The 16,900-nt window shown below is 47.0% G+C and overlaps 1 protein-coding gene across 10 annotated transcripts in view; it reads right to left on the reverse strand.

Moving 5' to 3' along the window:
* The window catches only part of sh3glb2a (SH3-domain GRB2-like endophilin B2a), a 32,425-nt gene that overhangs the window by 5,630 nt on the left and 9,895 nt on the right, over positions 1–16,900 (reverse strand). For 2 of the 10 annotated variants that reach the window (XM_036526048.1, XM_036526043.1), the window contains exons 3-10: positions 16,232–16,243; positions 13,315–13,443; positions 9,431–9,564; positions 9,103–9,195; positions 8,104–8,115; positions 5,313–5,375; positions 1,139–1,162; positions 100–189 (exon numbers count right to left, since the gene is read on the reverse strand). In XM_036526048.1, coding sequence (XP_036381941.1) covers positions 100–189; positions 1,139–1,162; positions 5,313–5,375; positions 8,104–8,115; positions 9,103–9,195; positions 9,431–9,564; positions 13,315–13,443; positions 16,232–16,243 — 557 coding nt within the window. The remainder of the gene's footprint in view (positions 1–99; positions 190–1,138; positions 1,163–5,312; positions 5,376–8,103; positions 8,116–9,102; positions 9,196–9,430; positions 9,565–13,314; positions 13,444–16,231; positions 16,244–16,900) is intronic. The other 8 variants (XM_036526050.1, XM_036526049.1, XM_036526054.1 and 5 more) reach the window with 6 other exon arrangements.

Consider the following 16,900-nt stretch of genomic DNA (forward strand, 5'->3'; position numbering starts at 1 on the left):
GTATGTATGTATGAATGTACGCATGCATGTATGTATCTATGTATGAATGTACGCATGCATGTATGTATGTATATCTGTATGCACGTTCCCGTGACTCACGTGTGTGCTGCTGATACCCTCCAGTAGGAGCCGTGTGACCTCCGCCTGCCGGTCAAACTCTGTCTGCGCCACACGCAGTTCATGCTCCGCCTGCAGGGGGTGTCACAGTGACCCGGCTTTACACACGAGCTGTGGAAGACTTTACCACAACTGTAACACAGTAAACTGCAAAAAACATTCTACTGCATTCTGCGATCCGATGCAAAACATTTGCATGGGTGATAAGTACACATGCAGTGGCAATAAGAATTTAATAACATTTTTCATACTTTAACATACATTACTTTCTCCTAAGTCGCTAATGATGCAAGCAGATTATTCAAATTTCCCTGATTTTGTTATATCATCAAAGGTCATATAAATGTAATTATGTCCCTCACTGAGAGAAGGACTAACATTGTTGTGCTGTGCAATTTATGGGTCCAATGTGCATTCCTGGGAACATCACCATTTCATCCACACAACAAATCATATCTAGAGGCTAAAATATAAGAACAAACTAAGCATGGAAAATGCCTCTGCACACTACAGACTTGAGGCTGTAGGGAGTCTCTCTGGATCTACTGTTACAAAGGAGCCTAGTCCAGACAGGACCAGCTGTCTCTCAGGTGTGCCTGCAGGTATAGCACTGAGTCAGCAGACACACTCCTACACTTCCCATCTTTACTGCAGATCCCCTAGGGGGGCCTGCTTCTGCCCCTTGCTTGGCCTTCTTAAAGGGGCAACATACAAGAAATAATGGATTACATACAAGAAACAATGGATTAAATACAAGAAATAATGGATTACAAAGTGGGACAAACAGCTACTAAATAGGCTTTTATCAAAGGTGTTTTACTCTTTAGGTTGCTCTTTGTGCAATTTCCAGAAAGTGTTTGAGTTGCACAATACATTACACTATATGAGTAAAATGGCAAGATTCCAAACCGCAACAACCACTGTCATTAACAAGCTGAAAAAAACACCATAAGAGAGGAGAAAAATGGTTTCCAGCATTCATTCTATTCACTAAAGAACATGGCAGTTAAGGGATACTCACTTTGTCCACCTCCTCACTCCAGAGCTGAAAAGCCGCATGACAACGAGAGCAAGTGAGAGAAGCATTCTGACATCACATTAACACTAATGACATCACAAAAGGCACACGGCAGCCGCCTCTTCCACTTCCTGCCCAAGGGACTCGAAGAGAGAGGGCACATCTTTTTGTACACATGCCCAGTACAGTAGAGTTGCTTCATATCACACAATATTTGGATTTGAATAAGAATTTTGTGAAAATCAAACTGAGATCGACTAGTTGGCTTGCACCCTCGAGTCCTTGGCAAGAAAGGAGAGGGACATTAAACAGCTGGTGGGTCACTGAGCCCCCCAGTTCGACGGCTGCTCATCCATTCAATCATTTCCTCACTGTCAAATGTTAGTGAGCGTAGTACCACTACAGAAGGAACCCAGAAGATGTCAAACATGCTGCTCTCTATGAATTATCCAACAAGCTTAGCCTCAGCACTAAAATTTCCTGATGGAAATGTTGAGCACACTGAAAAAGCACTAACAGCGAGAAGCGCACACACACACACACACACACACACACACACACACACACACAGCGACAGGAACATGCACCTGAAAGTGGGGAAGAGGAGAAAACACACTGATGCTCTTGGAAAGCGGAAAGAGCGAGAGAGTACGTTTTGTGAAGGGAGAAGAAAAAAAGGGAGGAGAAGACTGACAATCCTACAGGACCAGCACTCCGCAGCTCTCGCTCACAGGAGAGGACCTCCCAGTTTCCTAAATCAGAAGGACGTCTCTGCATTGTCATCAGTGAAACACGGACCCCGCAGTGCCAACCGCCAGCGGAGGCGACTGCCTCAGCTCCATTTACAGCAGAGGACAGTGACATCACAGCGGAGCACCTCCCCTGAGGACCAGCATCTCTGTCTATTTCTGAAAACCCCCTCGCGACAGGTAATACGTTTAAGCGAGACCAAACCGTGCTAAGACGTAAGTGTGAACGAGGGCATCGCTTTGGTGATGGAGAGGGAGTCCCACTGCACGCAGACACGTACATGCACGATCAGGACAGACGGCAGAGGCAGAGAGCGCGGCGGAGAGCAGCACAGCCACAGAGCTCGGACCTCTGCGGTTTACAGGCCAGACACACCGGCATCACGGTAAGTTTTCCCTTCTTAACGCCGACGGCATCAGTGCTTAACAGCGTCAACAGACAGGAAGGTAGGGGGCGGAGAATAAAGCCACACTTCCGCGGACCCACCTTAGCTGTAGGGCAGCAGTAACAGTCACAAAGCAGAGACTATTCCACAGAAGCCTGCACGGCAGACAGCATGGAGACACCTTTCCTGGCATGACAGGATGTGGGTACATTTACCAGAAGCAGACACGTTTATCCTGACTAACTTAATGACCCTTTGAAATGTATGCCAGATCGGCATACGCTAAGCATTACTTACTCTTCTTCATTAATTACTCTTCTAACTACTCAGCACTTGACATGCTGGACAGACTCCAAGCAGCCATTTTGGTTATAAAAATTCCACATTTGACATTTCTACATAAAAGACATGGCTTAAGGATCAAAATATCTGATGTGCTGCCTTCACTGTTGTAAGATTTTTGGTCCAAATCCCTAAACCAGCTCACTCAGTGCTGCATAAGAGAGCACAGATCCTCTCACTTAAGGTATGCGAATACCTGTGTTCATTTGTCTAGATGGCCTTATTATAACCACAGTTCTGCTCACAGACTTCAATTGTCACTTTGGCTGCAGCTAGCCGTTGCGGCAATTGATACTTCTAAAGAACCCGGTGATGGGTGATTGAGAATTGTTCTTGCAAGGGAAGACAATCTAATTACCAGACCTCCTGTACTTCACCACATGTACTCTCACTCTCAAACTGATGGTTATTTAATGACTGTCTATCCTGATCAAAGCTCTATATTAGTATAAAGAATGCTTTCAGTGAACCCTCATGGTTCATTTTGACACCGCTGAACCAAGAGTGCGTTGGACGTATTTCTGACAACTGCCATTCCAGTAAATAAAGTCGTCTTTTCCATGAAGATCGAAATTTTTTCCCTTACACCTTCAAATTGGAATGTAAACTGTCACGAAAGGTTCACGGGTAGAATTACACCCCTACAGCGGAGGTGGGCCGTTGGAAAAAAGCCTCCGGAACTTTACAGAGGAAAAGTACCGGGGAAAGTCAGAAAACAAGCCTGTTTCCTAAGATATGAATGCAGACAGATTATGGGCCTTATGGATCTGTATAAAGACTGCAGCATCTTGGAGAAAGGTGACACGTGTTGGAGGAGTTTAAATCAATACACACAGCCATTATGATCAGTCTATGAGGCTGAAAGGCTCAACCTCTGCAGTCTTGAGAGAGGAGGTGCACAGTAAGTTATGTTTTTAACGTATGATTGTTACAGTCTTTCAGGTGCTGCAGTGGTTTTTTTTTCCACTGCGCTATTCGAACACGAGCATGACATTTCAAACTTTTAACACACTTGACAACAAAACAATTATCACAAGACAATTAGCACAACACAGGACAAGAATGAAGAACAGTGCACATTTTTAGAACTCAGAGAGCTTAAAATGTTGCCAAGGTGCTACTTTTTTCAAAACCCTGACTACTGAAAGAATTACAGCCAAAACACACTTCAAGGATGGTATAGAATTTTTAAAAGAATTTTTTCTACAGAGGAATTCCCACAATTCAGAGCCACTTCAGAGGCTTTGTTTTTTTCCCATGCAATCAGAAAGCTTGAGAGATCACCACTTAGCAGTAGCATGAATATTCCCCAGACTAAAGCAGCTTTGAACAAACTAGCACCTGCTCTTTTTCCCAGCATGCAAATCTGGTGACTCTGCTCTCATTGCATTGAAATAAGAGTTGGAAGGCCATTGTGGACTAGAAGTGTACATAATTACTGTGGCCTGTAGGTGGCGCTGTGCTCTCACCAGCTGGCTGGTTGCAGGTAGAAAAGACAGCTTCCCCAGGGATGCCACAACCAGGGGGTGCACAAGCAGGGAAATTCTGTGTCTGTTTCATACCAGCTGCCTACTCTTAATCATTTACTAAGCCCAATGACTTATCTGATCAAATGTATTTTCATCAAATCATTATGGACAACTGAAAGCTCCACACATTCAGCTGTGACTGTAATGCACGAATGATCCAGCGCTGGTATACACAGCTTATAAGCAAATTAAGCAAGGATATGGCTAAAACAAAAATCAGTACGGACGCCAGCCCATCCGAAGGAGCTGTGCACCCCTGCTATAGGCTGTTCTCCGGTGAGGTCACTCAGCTCGTTCAACATTCCGACAGAGGCTGGGAGAGGGACGGGAACAGGGGGGTTATATGAAGAGAGAAGGGCTGTGGGGTAAAATTTATTTGTCTGGCGCGTCTGAATGACTAAGGACTACACTGGGCGTTGCTAACTTCTAAGTAACGTCTCACACTAGTTCAGGACTGTTATACATACAACATTTTCCTCCGATTGGCCCCCCAAAGTTGAGTCTCCCAAATCAAGCCTGCTGAGCTGTGTTCATTCAGAGGACAAGCGGAAAGGGGAGGAGAAAGGGAGGAGAAAACACACCAGGACACATAGCCATCAACTGTGGTAAAGCTCATTTTCAAAGATGGGTGTGGTAAGACTTCATTTCTGCTCTTCCAACACTGACAGGTCCCCTTTCTCTCTCTCTCTCTCTCTCTCTCTCTCTCCTTTTCCCTCCCCCCTCTCACCCCCCCCCCCTCTCCGAAAATGTTGAAGCTGCATTGTGATTCTCAGCAGGGAGGAAACCGCGCCCCCTGGGGATAAGCTACGCAAGAAGTGGTGCATGTGTGCTGAGATTAGTGCACAGAGAAAGCAGTCGAGGCTCTAAAAGTACGGCTCTACGAGAGAGTGAGAGTGAGGATCTGCAATGCTTCGGAAGACTCACACTCAGTCAGCACCTTAGCAAACTTCCACACCCTCTTCGATATAAAGATCATTCACATCTGCATGTTTCACTCATGTATATCTGACATGTGTGATATACCAAATATGTAGTGTATGCAGGTGCAGTAGGCGTGCATGGCTAATTGCTACATGTGCGTGGGAGAGATCAGGCCTGTATATTCAGAGTGTGTGCGGGAGAGAGAGAGGGAGAGAGGGGTGTGTTCAGGTGGGGTGTGTGCACTCCTTACCGCAGATGCACTGGCAGACAGAACGTAATTACGCGGCCTAGTCTCCTGAAAATTGGGCACGGCCTACAGGCGGAGGGGGAACAGAAATTCACACAGAGGCATGGACAGAAAAGCATATCCACAACAGGAAAAAAGTGTCAAAAACAGCAACAAATGAACAAAAAACTAAACCAACAAACAAATAAATTGGTGTATATTACAACAGCTAGGACCCTTTTGGGGTTTTTCCCCACTGCGGGGTGAGGCAGGTGGGCGTGTACAGAGCCAACTGGGGATTGGATGACCTTTGCCCTGTGACCTCTCAACTTTCTGACCCTGCTAGTGATGGGAGAGTGAGGCTTCATGAATTTCCAAAAGGGGCAGAGGATTGTGGGTAATAAGACGAGATGCACAACCAAGCCAATTTACATGAGTCTCTGCATTCATCTTGACTGGCCTGATCATGGCAATCCCATCACAGTGGCACAGGGGTGTATATTTGTAAACTGGATTCATCTGCAGTGGATATAAAAAAAGAGACTGTGTGCTGCAATCAAACATGGTCCACTGTAGACATAAGGCTTGTTTTCCAAATGTAACTGTGACATGTGCAGATACATTAAAATAAGTAAACCAGACCAGGGGTGTGCTCCCAGGGTGGCCTGGTGGAATTTAACACTAGCTCATGCTAGTAGATCCAGCCAATCAACTTCAGCTCACGGCCGTGGACCCAGCCAATCACAGCTGGACAGGCTGGATGGCTACCCTACACACGAAGTTAATGACCAGGGGGGTTGCTTTTCACAGTCACAGACAGATGACAAATTTTAGTAAGTGGTACCAGGTAAAACAGCAGTAGGTACCAGGAAATCCCACTGAAAAGTACCAGGTACACAGAACCACTGAATCCTTTCATCTCATGTCAGATGATTTCTCAGTGAAAAATGCAGAAAAGAAAAACAAACAAATTGAAGCCTAGGGGAATTAAATTGATGCCATTTGAATAATGATGCCATTCTTAGAATTCCTGTGGAATTCCAACAAAAAATACAACAGAAATGCAGCAGGTGGTCCGGGCAAGTTAACAGCACGGCATACTCCTTGTTATCTGTGGTCACTACTTCCTTTTGTCCCATCTGACCTGAGGTCAGCAGGATGTCATTTTGTTTTGTTATTTTTCCAAGTTTCTGTGTAACTGCACTATAGCCTGTTCCCTAGAGTAAACAAATGCATCAGCAGAAACCCATTAAGTATGCGCACACAATGTCCAAAATATTATATATAATATTATTATAAATATATTTTGGTAACGTCGCATGCGATCCTTGGACACACCTGAAGCTGGTGTGCCCTCGTGTCTGAGGTCACAGGAAAGGCCCCCCAACTTGTCAAATGGAGCCCCGCCCACTTCACCCACACAGAGAGAGAAAGCAAAGAAAAAAAAAACCTCACAGCTAGCAAGGAGGGAGGGAATCGCTCTTTAATCCAAATGGCCTAAAGTACAGCTAGACAAACCCACTTTAATAAGCACAGGCATGCCATGGGCTTTTCCAAAGCAAGGTGAAAGGGCTCTATTTCAGATAAAGGAGCCTATTCACAATGAGCTGCAGTATAAATGTTTGTCCTGCCCCCTTTCCACCAGGGGGCAGCAAACATAAAACGGGCAGACTGACAGCCACATTATTTCTCCTCAAATGGCCTTTCTAAATTGAATAAACTAATCAATATGGCGCATCACAGGATACAGCCACAGGGAGAAGGAATTATGGTACACAGGAAGGCTTCTAATGTGTTATTGCTTTGGGTTAAGCCATTAAAAAGTGCTTATTAAAAGAAAAAAAAATCAAAAATCAATTAAACTATAAATCGAACTTTGTTTTTGATGGCAGTTGCCACACATATTTTAAAGGTCAGGTTCAACCTCAGTCCACAAAAAAAACAAGAAAAAAAATTAACATCCAGGATCATTACAGTAATGACTAATGACTTGCAGTTTTTCACTTTCTCTGTCAGAGTAGCAGGGTAAGACTGTGGCGAGTCTGTACCAACCGCTGAATGAATTACCGTGGAAACTTGTCAAACCTGGCCCTTAAACATTCCAAATGAAAGACAAAAAACAGGCGAAACATGGGAAAAACGTCTCATAATCCAATATTTTCATTCTTTGTCTGTGGCTTATGACCTGGCACGACAGGCTAGGATCAACAGTACAATGGAGCAACTGTGTCATCCGCCGCAAGCCTCAGAGCTCTGGCTGCAGCTCTCACACACACCTCCCGCCCACCGCACACGGCACAGCCCGGGATTCGCTGACAGGAGAGCAAATATCATAATTAGATGCATCGACTGGATGCAGCTGTGGAATCCATCACGACTGGAATTCAGAAATTTTGCCAGAGCACACCGATGGAGTAGGCAGCTTACAAACAATCCGGTGTGTTCTGTCGGCTCTACAAATTCCAGGTGCATGAAAACAGTTGCTCATTGTACCGTTAAAAATAAAAAGGTTCCGGTAGTTTGTTGCAGACCATCTAAGCATCCTTATTAAAATCATTCATATTTTCAATGCCTTTTCTTTTCCTGCTTTGTTTTTTTTTTTTTTTTTTGGTGAGAGGCACCCTCAAAAAAAAAAATTTAAACCAATAAATAAAAAGGACTATCAATTTTGTCAATTTACTTTATGTGGCCCTGAAGCCACACAGAAACGAGGGACCAGTGCCTCAGTCACCTCTCAGTTACACACAAACAGAAAAAGAAGGATATGGGTGAAAAAATATGAATACAGTAAGGGAATGCACACGGCAATACTCACTTCTCCCTCACACTGCGCAAGTCACAACAGAGAAACATGTTAGTACACAGCCAGTAGGGGGCGACACAGCACTTTGGAGACTGACCGCACTATGGGGAGGACACCAAGAGCTTGAGGGCAAGAGAGGTCTGCGCTGACAGGCAGAATGAGCCAGTGAGGACAGGCCAGACGGATAACTAAATAACACTGACCGTCTCTTTTGTATCTGTTTTCTTGTCCTTCATTCTCTCCGCACTCTATTTTAAACAACCCTTCCTTGACTTTATTGGATACAAATGGTCTGCTTTGCTTTCGGTTGATGTTAACATTAGCCAGAGCTAGGGTCGTCCCCATTTTCTTTAAACTTTTTTTTTTTTTTTTTTGCACTGTTTCTGAACTGAGAAATGACACAAAGCTCAGACGTTTACCCATAAGAAAGAAACTACACACATGTACATAACAATGGCAAGAACAATGGCCAAATGCAGAAAAGGTAAAAACAGAAACAATACTCAAACAGGCGCCACAACACTGCCAGCGGAAGAGAAAAGATGCAAAATATCACATGTGATGATAAGGTCAAAAGTGAACGCTGGCTTGACTCTCCACTCAGTGACATTAAATTCATTCCATTGCTATGGTGTTGTCATTCAAACCAGTCGAACAAGTAACACGGTTTCAAACATGCAGAACACGGCACAACATTACCAACATCACAGCACAACATTACGAAGAAACACAATTATTAGAAACGATTTTGCCAAGTCTTTTCCAATTCCACTTCCATCTCCGATGTGTATCTGGTCACTGGGTGCTGTGGTAAAACACCTTAGCTGTGAATAATTACCTGTTACATGTGCTGTTCTCACTGTAGGGTGAACTGCGTTACAGGACAGCATCCATCACCCCTCCACTGGAGCAGACTATTTAATGAAACAGGGGTGTAGAGCACAGAGGGGATGGAGGGGGCTCTGAGGAAGAAGAAGAGGAGTACAAGGAGGAGGAAGAGGAGGGACTCACCGCAGCTTTGGCCTCGGCCGCCTTGGCTTTCTTTAAACGGGTTTTGCAGGCGTCCAGGTCCAGCCGGCGGTTCTCCAGGAGACGCCTCTCTTTCTATACCAGGGAAAAAAAAGGCCGAATTAGGAGGTCTCTGGTGAGGTCACTGAGCCTGTTTTTACCAAAGGACCCCCTGTCCTGTCCCACACCCCAACTGTTTGGACCCTGAGTCTACTGGCTGTTGATCTGAGGAGACCCGTCCGGCACCGTTCCCTGAAACACAAACTCATGGGGGGGGGAGCAACTGTCAGGTGCAGGGCTTCAGTTCTAACCCCGAAAATTCCAGACTCACAGAGATGGTCCTCCAGTCACCCTCCAGGAAGTTGCGCAGTGGGGTGAGGAAGTTGAGGGCAGAGGTCTGCATGAACTCCCGCTCCGCCCCGCCGAGCCGCCGCTGGCACTCCCCAACCTTGATCAGGGTGCTTCCTGTGGTGTACACAAGGGGGTAGGGGGGATAGGAAGGCAAGCACAGAGAGAGAGAGAGAGAGAGAGAGAGAGAGAGAGAGAGAGAGAGAGAGAGAGAGAGAGAGAGAGAGAGAGAGAGAGAGAGAGAGAGAGAGAGAGAGAGAGAGAGAGGGAGGGAGGGAGGGAGGGAGGAGAAGAGAGGAGAGGAGAGGAGAGAAAACATTAGCATTAGAGTTACGTCACTAACCCACTCTGAAGAACCATCCGCTCACCTCGAGAATACAATCTGCACGTCTGTATGTTGCCCCCCCCCCCACCCATTTAATCTGACCATGAATAAATAACCAGCGCTAAATATAAAAAGCTCGGCTTTCCACTAATGTAGACTAATGCAAAGCCAGCACAGTTGATGCTTCTGGTACCTGTAGTCCACATATCTATCCCAGCACGCATCAGAGAGATGAGGTTAGCCTGCCTAACTAAGTCAGTTCCTGTGCAACTCTCCATAGGAGAGCTCCCTCTGGAGTCTGTGCTGCCAGCTGCATCAATAATTAACAACCTGCAGCAGAGCTGTGGACGGAGGGAGGGAGGGAGGGAGGGAGGGAGGGAGGGAGGGGAGAGGGAGACGGCCAAACTGCAGCCTGGGACACACTGGGGAAAGCGGAGGAGGGATGATTGGAGTGCTGGGGAAAATCGACACACACCAGGGAATCCCCCCAACCCCCCCCCGGCAAACCTTCAGATGGGGAGAAGAGTTCTTTGGGGGATACTTTGCCAAAAACAAGTCAACAAAAAGCATCAGATAACAACTTTTGTTCCTTTCATCTTCTGTTATTTTTGGCAAAGCCGGTGCAAACTGCTGCAGACTGGATTCTGCAAGGAAATGTGTGAATACTTAAAAGTACAAAAGTAGCACAAAAGAGTGATCTCATGCAGTGGGGCTTTTCAAAGGGTCCAGAACAGTCCTATGACTGATAAAGGGGAGTGACGGGGGTGGGGGGCTGCTAACCAGCTAACAACAGATAGAGCTCATCGGATTCTGCAAAAACTCACAAAGAACACACGGTCAGGGTCCTGTCACCAAATACAGTATATCTGAAGGTATAGCAGTAAGAGTAATGAGGTAAGAGAACTACAGGTGAAACAACGATTACAGTCTGATGGAACACAGGAACCACACCTGCTAAGAACCAATGCTCTGTATTATTACCCACAATTCTCTGCATATTAGCAAAAAGCCACTGGAAATTACATGATGTAAAATCATTTCAAACATCAATGAAGAGTCTGTAGGGAAAAAAATGAAGTGGAAAATTACAAAAACTGATCCTAGAATCAATGTTTATCACTGGCTCCCTTCAGATGTGCTGAAGGGCTTGACATGACATGTTGACACTTCTTTTCGATGAAATAAAAACATGGGCGCGCACGCACGCACGCACGCACGCACGCAGGCACGCACGCACGCACGCAAAGACTCAGCAAACACTGGAACTTCAGGATGTGAGGAGAGGACATGACCCCCTGCGTAAATCACATGGCCTTTATCTATGGCGCTGCCGCAGCCTTCTGGCTCCCATTGCAAAGAAAAAGGGTTCACGTTCACAGGAGTCAATGCTGCACCCCATTACGCAGCTCTCAGGAAAACCAGACCGGTCCCTCTGTGCAATCCGCACTGTGCCACTCCTGCCATGCATGATGGGAGGGTGAGCCTGGCCATGTGACTGCCGACGTCGCTCTCGGCCAATCAGAACACAGCACAGCCCAGCACGAGACCACACGCTGCCGCTCCGTGATGGAGCAGGGGGGTGTGAGGAGCGGCGTGCGGCCCTGCGCTCCCCTGCCGCTCGCCACAGCCTCCCTCCGGGCGTCTCGCCTCCAGCGAGAAGGAGTGCGTGGGCTCAGCGCCGCGCTCCCTTCCCACAAACCCCCGCGCCCCGCCCGCTCTCACGCCTGCGGGAATTCACCGCATGCTAAGAGAACACAGCTCGAAGAGAACACTGATTCCAAGATTCGTTTCTACAGCAAGGCTGAGATTCCCAACCCCAAGCACCCCCCCCTTTCCCCTGCCCCCCACTACTGACATCTCAGCACTTCGTTACCCACACTGTCCTGCGGATAAATGAATTGGATTTGATGGAGCATGAGCTGGGCTGAGCGCCTTTTTAAATGATCATCAGGCTAACAGCAATCAGCATATTAACGCCCACATGTCTCCAGTGTTCCACCCACAAAGAGAGCAGGATTAAAGCTCACGAATTAACGCCTTGCTGCCGGGACCCCGCTGAGAAGGAAGAATGGGCCTTTCTCTCCCCCTCTCTCTCTCTCTCTCTCTCTCTCACTCTGTTCCTCTCTCTTTGCCTCCCTCTCTCTCTCTCTCCCTCTACCAGCCCAGCATCCTGTGCACTAAAAGCCGGCAGCCCTGAACGACATGCGAGTTCTCAGCAGAGAACTATCGATCTCCCGGGCTGTCGATGGGGCAGTGGGGGGGAGACAGAGATTTATTGGCACGGCAGAGAGGAGACAGCCAATGAGCAGGGAGGAAGGGAGCAGAGCCGGCAAGAGACACACTGGCATCATTTCAGTAAGTTAACAACTGGTGATAGGATCAATTATTCTGTTCACCGACCTTGTGGAGACAAGGATAGTCTCTGGCAAAAAAATAATAATAAAGTTCCAATGCAGCCACAGTGAAGCCAGAGCAAAGATGAGCAAGTATGAGGAAGCAAAGAAAAAGTGAAGCTGATGATTCTCTAGTGTAATGGGCAAATCGCCTCAGAAAATGAGGCTTGTGGGACAGTGGAGGTCACAGGTCACAGGTCACAAGAAAAGAAAGCAGGGGAAAAAAAAAAAGCAGCAGAGAGGGGCAGACAGCCACAGAGGTCATGCTGAAGGAGCTGAAATATTGCATTGCCTTTGTGGAGGAGCACACAATTCCACAGAAAATCCAATTATGAATCAACTGAACACCACGAGGGACTGTCTCAGGGTCAGATGATTCCACTCGCCTGCAACTTCCTTTTCCTTAAAAAACAACTTTACACCAGCAACACAGGATTTGCATTTTAAACAACATTCAGAAACAACATGGAACGAATTGATTTTTTTTCTCTACATCAGAATGGCAAGCATGTTAACCCATACAGCACCAAGAGTGAGGCCCATTTGAGGGGATCTCCTGATGCACTCTGGGATACCAGACACCTGAAAGCCTTCCCAGAATTCACTGTGGTTGAAGACCTTCACTGACACCGCATGAACATGCCGTAAACACTCAAAGAGAGGAAGATGCAGTTTCAGATTTCAAATCATATGAACTTTCAGTGTCACGCTCCACAACATTCAACCAAACACTTTCCACCAATCAAACTTCTTTAGCAACATGGAGCCTACAGACTAGCAGCACCAAAACCCAAAATTAAATAGACATTTTGGAGTAATCCTACATAGGTTCATGAGTATAGTATTTGTCTTTGTCCTGAGGTTAGCCAGATCAAACATAAGCTCACAGCTTGTTAAAACTGTAAAACTGCAGTTTTGTTCTTGTTCCAAAGTTCATTATAGACATACCTTGCAGTGCAAGACCAATGACCCCACCCCCTCAAGTGTCATCCTCTACCTTGTGACACTTTACCCTCACAGGGAGATCCTTCTGTGTGAACGTTAGATGACAGAGGAAGTGAAGCAGTCCGAATGGCTTAACTCTGCAAGGGGATGATGGTTCTGGGCCAGCATGGTTCTGAATTTCCCTGCAGAACCAGAGCCACTCACCGTACGGGGTTCCGGGTCCAAAGTCCTTGGCCGCCTCCAGCATGTACTGGCCCAGGAGCTCACCGTTGGTGGTCCGGGACGGGATCTTCCTGTCCAGCTTTTCATAGAGGAACTCCTCGATGCGGGCACCTGGGGGGGCGGGGCAGGGAGAGAGAGGTCGCTTTTATACAGGAACCAGCCGACACTACCACTCAGGGCAAACGCGCCCGGGGATAAGGCTAAAGGACGGCTGCTACTGCCTGCTGCTCCCTGAGGGGAACCTGGGCTGGCCCGTGCCGGACTACCACCTCCATCCAAACAGCTCATAAAGGTCAGAGCCATCCCGTTCCCAAAACAACTCTGCTCCTCACTACAACACAGCTGTAATCTGGACCAAAAAAAAAGAGATCAGAAAAATGGTCATTGCCATTTACCTGCTGGGGGTTATCTGCACCCGAGCAAGAAAACAGATGGTCAGAAGCCCCAGTAAATATTTCTTCCTCTGCCTTGCAGTCAAACTGAAACTCCCCTGCACTTTGATCATCTCATCAGAGTCATAATAATAATAATAAAAAAAGGAACTGAAATGGCCTGCAGCCTGCCAAGACTCCCCTCTGAGTGCTGAAAATGACCTCAGCAGCCAGCCACTATGAAAAATACTGAACTGGCTGTAAAAAAGAAGAGTTTACCGTTCCCTGCTTATTAATGTATTTACTACACAAAGGCTAGAGAACAGAAGCCGAGCGAAGCACGCGCATTTTTGACATCCACAGAGGACCTTTAGTACCCGGAGAGGAGTCTGCAGTGAAGGTTCAGCGGGGCTCATTGACTTTCACAGTATTGTAGGCTATCAGTGTGGAACCCTGCAGGAGTTTGGCATACAAGCTACGGCTGGTTTATGCAATGACCAAACAAACTCACTAGGCTGCAGGCATGATGGAATTGACCCTACCACAGTGGGCTGAACAGGGCTATACAGGGCTGAGCCACCTGTGTTCTTAACGGAAAACCCAGGAAGAAAAACTGGAACTAAACAGCATTTAAAAAAAAAAAAAAAAAAAAAAACCCAGCACGGTTTGTGTATAACATGAGCAGCCTGGTTTTGTTCATTCCAGAAGCTTCCTGATGGAATGTGTGACCAGCGGCAGCTCGTTTGTTCTCCCACAAAAAAGGGCCGCTGATCGCAGGCCGCACTGCTGCTGTTCGGCTGCATGGTTGTGACAGTCACCAAACCGCCAACCGCACGCCACACACCGAGCGAGCTCACGACGGACGCGCTAACACGCTTAAGCACGCTCAACGCCCCTACGTTACAGCCTCATGAATCACGCGCTGAAGAACCAGGAGGGAGAGAGCGCGCGGGGAGAGAGGGGGGTGGTGGCGGTCGTGACTGCGCGTCGTAAATAAACGCAGTCAGGGCGCCAACGCAGTCCTCCCAGCCCCCCCCTTCGCTCTTTTCTCTCCCAAACTCACTCCTGCCCTCCAGACAGGAGGGCCTGGGAGATCCGCAATCTGTCACCGAGCCAATGCTAACGCTGAAGGAAAATACAAAATGGCAACCTTCCACCAAATGAAGCCGAAACAGCGACACTGTGAAAGGAGTTATTGAAAGACAAAACAAAACAACATATGAAGCTAAAGGATGAAATTAGTTCATTTACGCATGTAAAGGACAGATTACATTTTTAAACTGTACTGTATACTACACTGTACACTGAGGCGACATACAACACCAGAGGCACAGAGGCCCTGAATGATGATGCAACACATGGAAACTATAAAGCCCAGGATGACTATGTGGCCTTGTGGACACAAGGAAATGCTGCCTTTCTCTTTTCACACAGTTCAAACCCTTCTCTGATTGGTATAGTCGCACTGTGCACACACATCTAAACCAATCACAGACGAGTTCGCTTTGTGTGGAAAGAGAAAAACATCATGCCCTTAGTAAAGCTCGGGGTGATGATGTCACAGATGGAGACCAATGAGGCCCACAATGATGATGTCATGAGCTGTGACAGTAAAACCAGAGGCCTTTTATCACTAGGAAGACTATGCACTTAAGTTTTTATCCTGGTCAAGCTAAGGAGTTCCTGGACGTTAGTTTCAACAGTGTAAGAGGACTTTTGTATGTGAGGTGTACAGAGCCTGTTTTCATGAATATCTTTGGTAGAGTGCTGGAATGCTGATGTCAGAAACAGGTTTGGAGTTGAAGCCCTTTTTTTCTGATGTCACAGACAGATAGAATTAAGCCCTGCATGATGACCTCACAGACGCGGATGAACCTGGGCCCGGCTGCATGTCCCCAGTGGCCCCAGTGCCGGTCTGCAGAGGGGGGTGGAGACAAAGCTGCACCATTTGATACACCCCCGTTACCAAGGGGGTTATCAACAGGTTCTGACGCTTACAGAACAGGTGTGTTAGCTGGTACCTGGCAGTCCCAAAGAACAAGTCTTCCTGCACCTGCCACCACTCACCATAACCCCCCTCCCCCCACTTCCCAAACCTGCCCCCAAAACGGACACTTTTACAGGGAGCTCCTTTTCCACTGGCCTGTTGGCAGCCATTTTAATGTGGTTGGCCATTGCAGGGGAAATCTCTAAACCTTAGCCGAAACGGTCTTTTTTAAAAATTTCACTCAGCTGACTAAGCTCTTACAGAACTGACAGACACTTAACATTTGTTGCTATCAAAACTAGCATTAATAACTCAAAGTGAGAGAAAAAGAATTCTGATTCTAATAAGGCCTTCTCGTGGCGGCAGTTGCCATCTTTGACCAGAGGAAGGCATTGTCTCGCCCCGCCCCAACACACTCTGGTCCATCCAATCAGGGGACCGGCAGGACCAGCTCAACACACGTTCCCACTACCAATCAAAACGGTTCTAAGGGGGGTGAAAAGTCCACAGCACAGGGCACTGGGAGAAGAGGCAAACTTACCAGTGTGATCAACTGTAGCATGGAAGATCAGAAAGTCACAAGTTAGGGTTCCCTGCTCTCTACACTCTAACTACTACCATCACTATAAAAACAATGGGAATACAATACTTGGCACTATTACAGTTTCATCTCACCCTAAACATCTGAACTGAATACTATTATGAATCTATTGGTCTATAATATTAATGTATCTACACAAGATACATTAATCTCTACAAGAGGCACAAGAGGCAACCCAAATCTGTACTCAGGCAAAGGCCCACACAGTTCCACCTTCAGCCACTGTGGAGATAAAAGGCAAGGTTAGCCAGGGGAGCACAGAAATCCAGCCAGGTACTGCATAAGTGTTTTCATCACCTGACAAAAAACGCTTTGTTATAAAAAAAAAATGATAATAATAATAATAATAAATTTGATTTTTAAGCAGCAGACTGATCCGGGGAAAGCTCAAATCCACTGTGGCTCTCAGAATGCTTCAGGGCCTAATCACGTTACCCGCCGCCCGAATTACAAGACTCCTGTTTCTCAGGCCGGAGACAATGCAGGTTTCTTATTGAACAGGCATGGGCGGGGGGGGGGGGGGGGGGCAATCCACCACGGCTGTGAGGCTCATTAGGCTCGTTAGGAGCTCGGAGCCAAGTGGAGCAGGCGGCGCAGCGTGGCCACTCA

The sequence above is a fragment of the Megalops cyprinoides genome, chromosome 4 (genome assembly GCF_013368585.1).
Source record: "Megalops cyprinoides isolate fMegCyp1 chromosome 4, fMegCyp1.pri, whole genome shotgun sequence".
In the NCBI taxonomy this organism is placed as follows: domain Eukaryota; kingdom Metazoa; phylum Chordata; class Actinopteri; order Elopiformes; family Megalopidae; genus Megalops; species Megalops cyprinoides.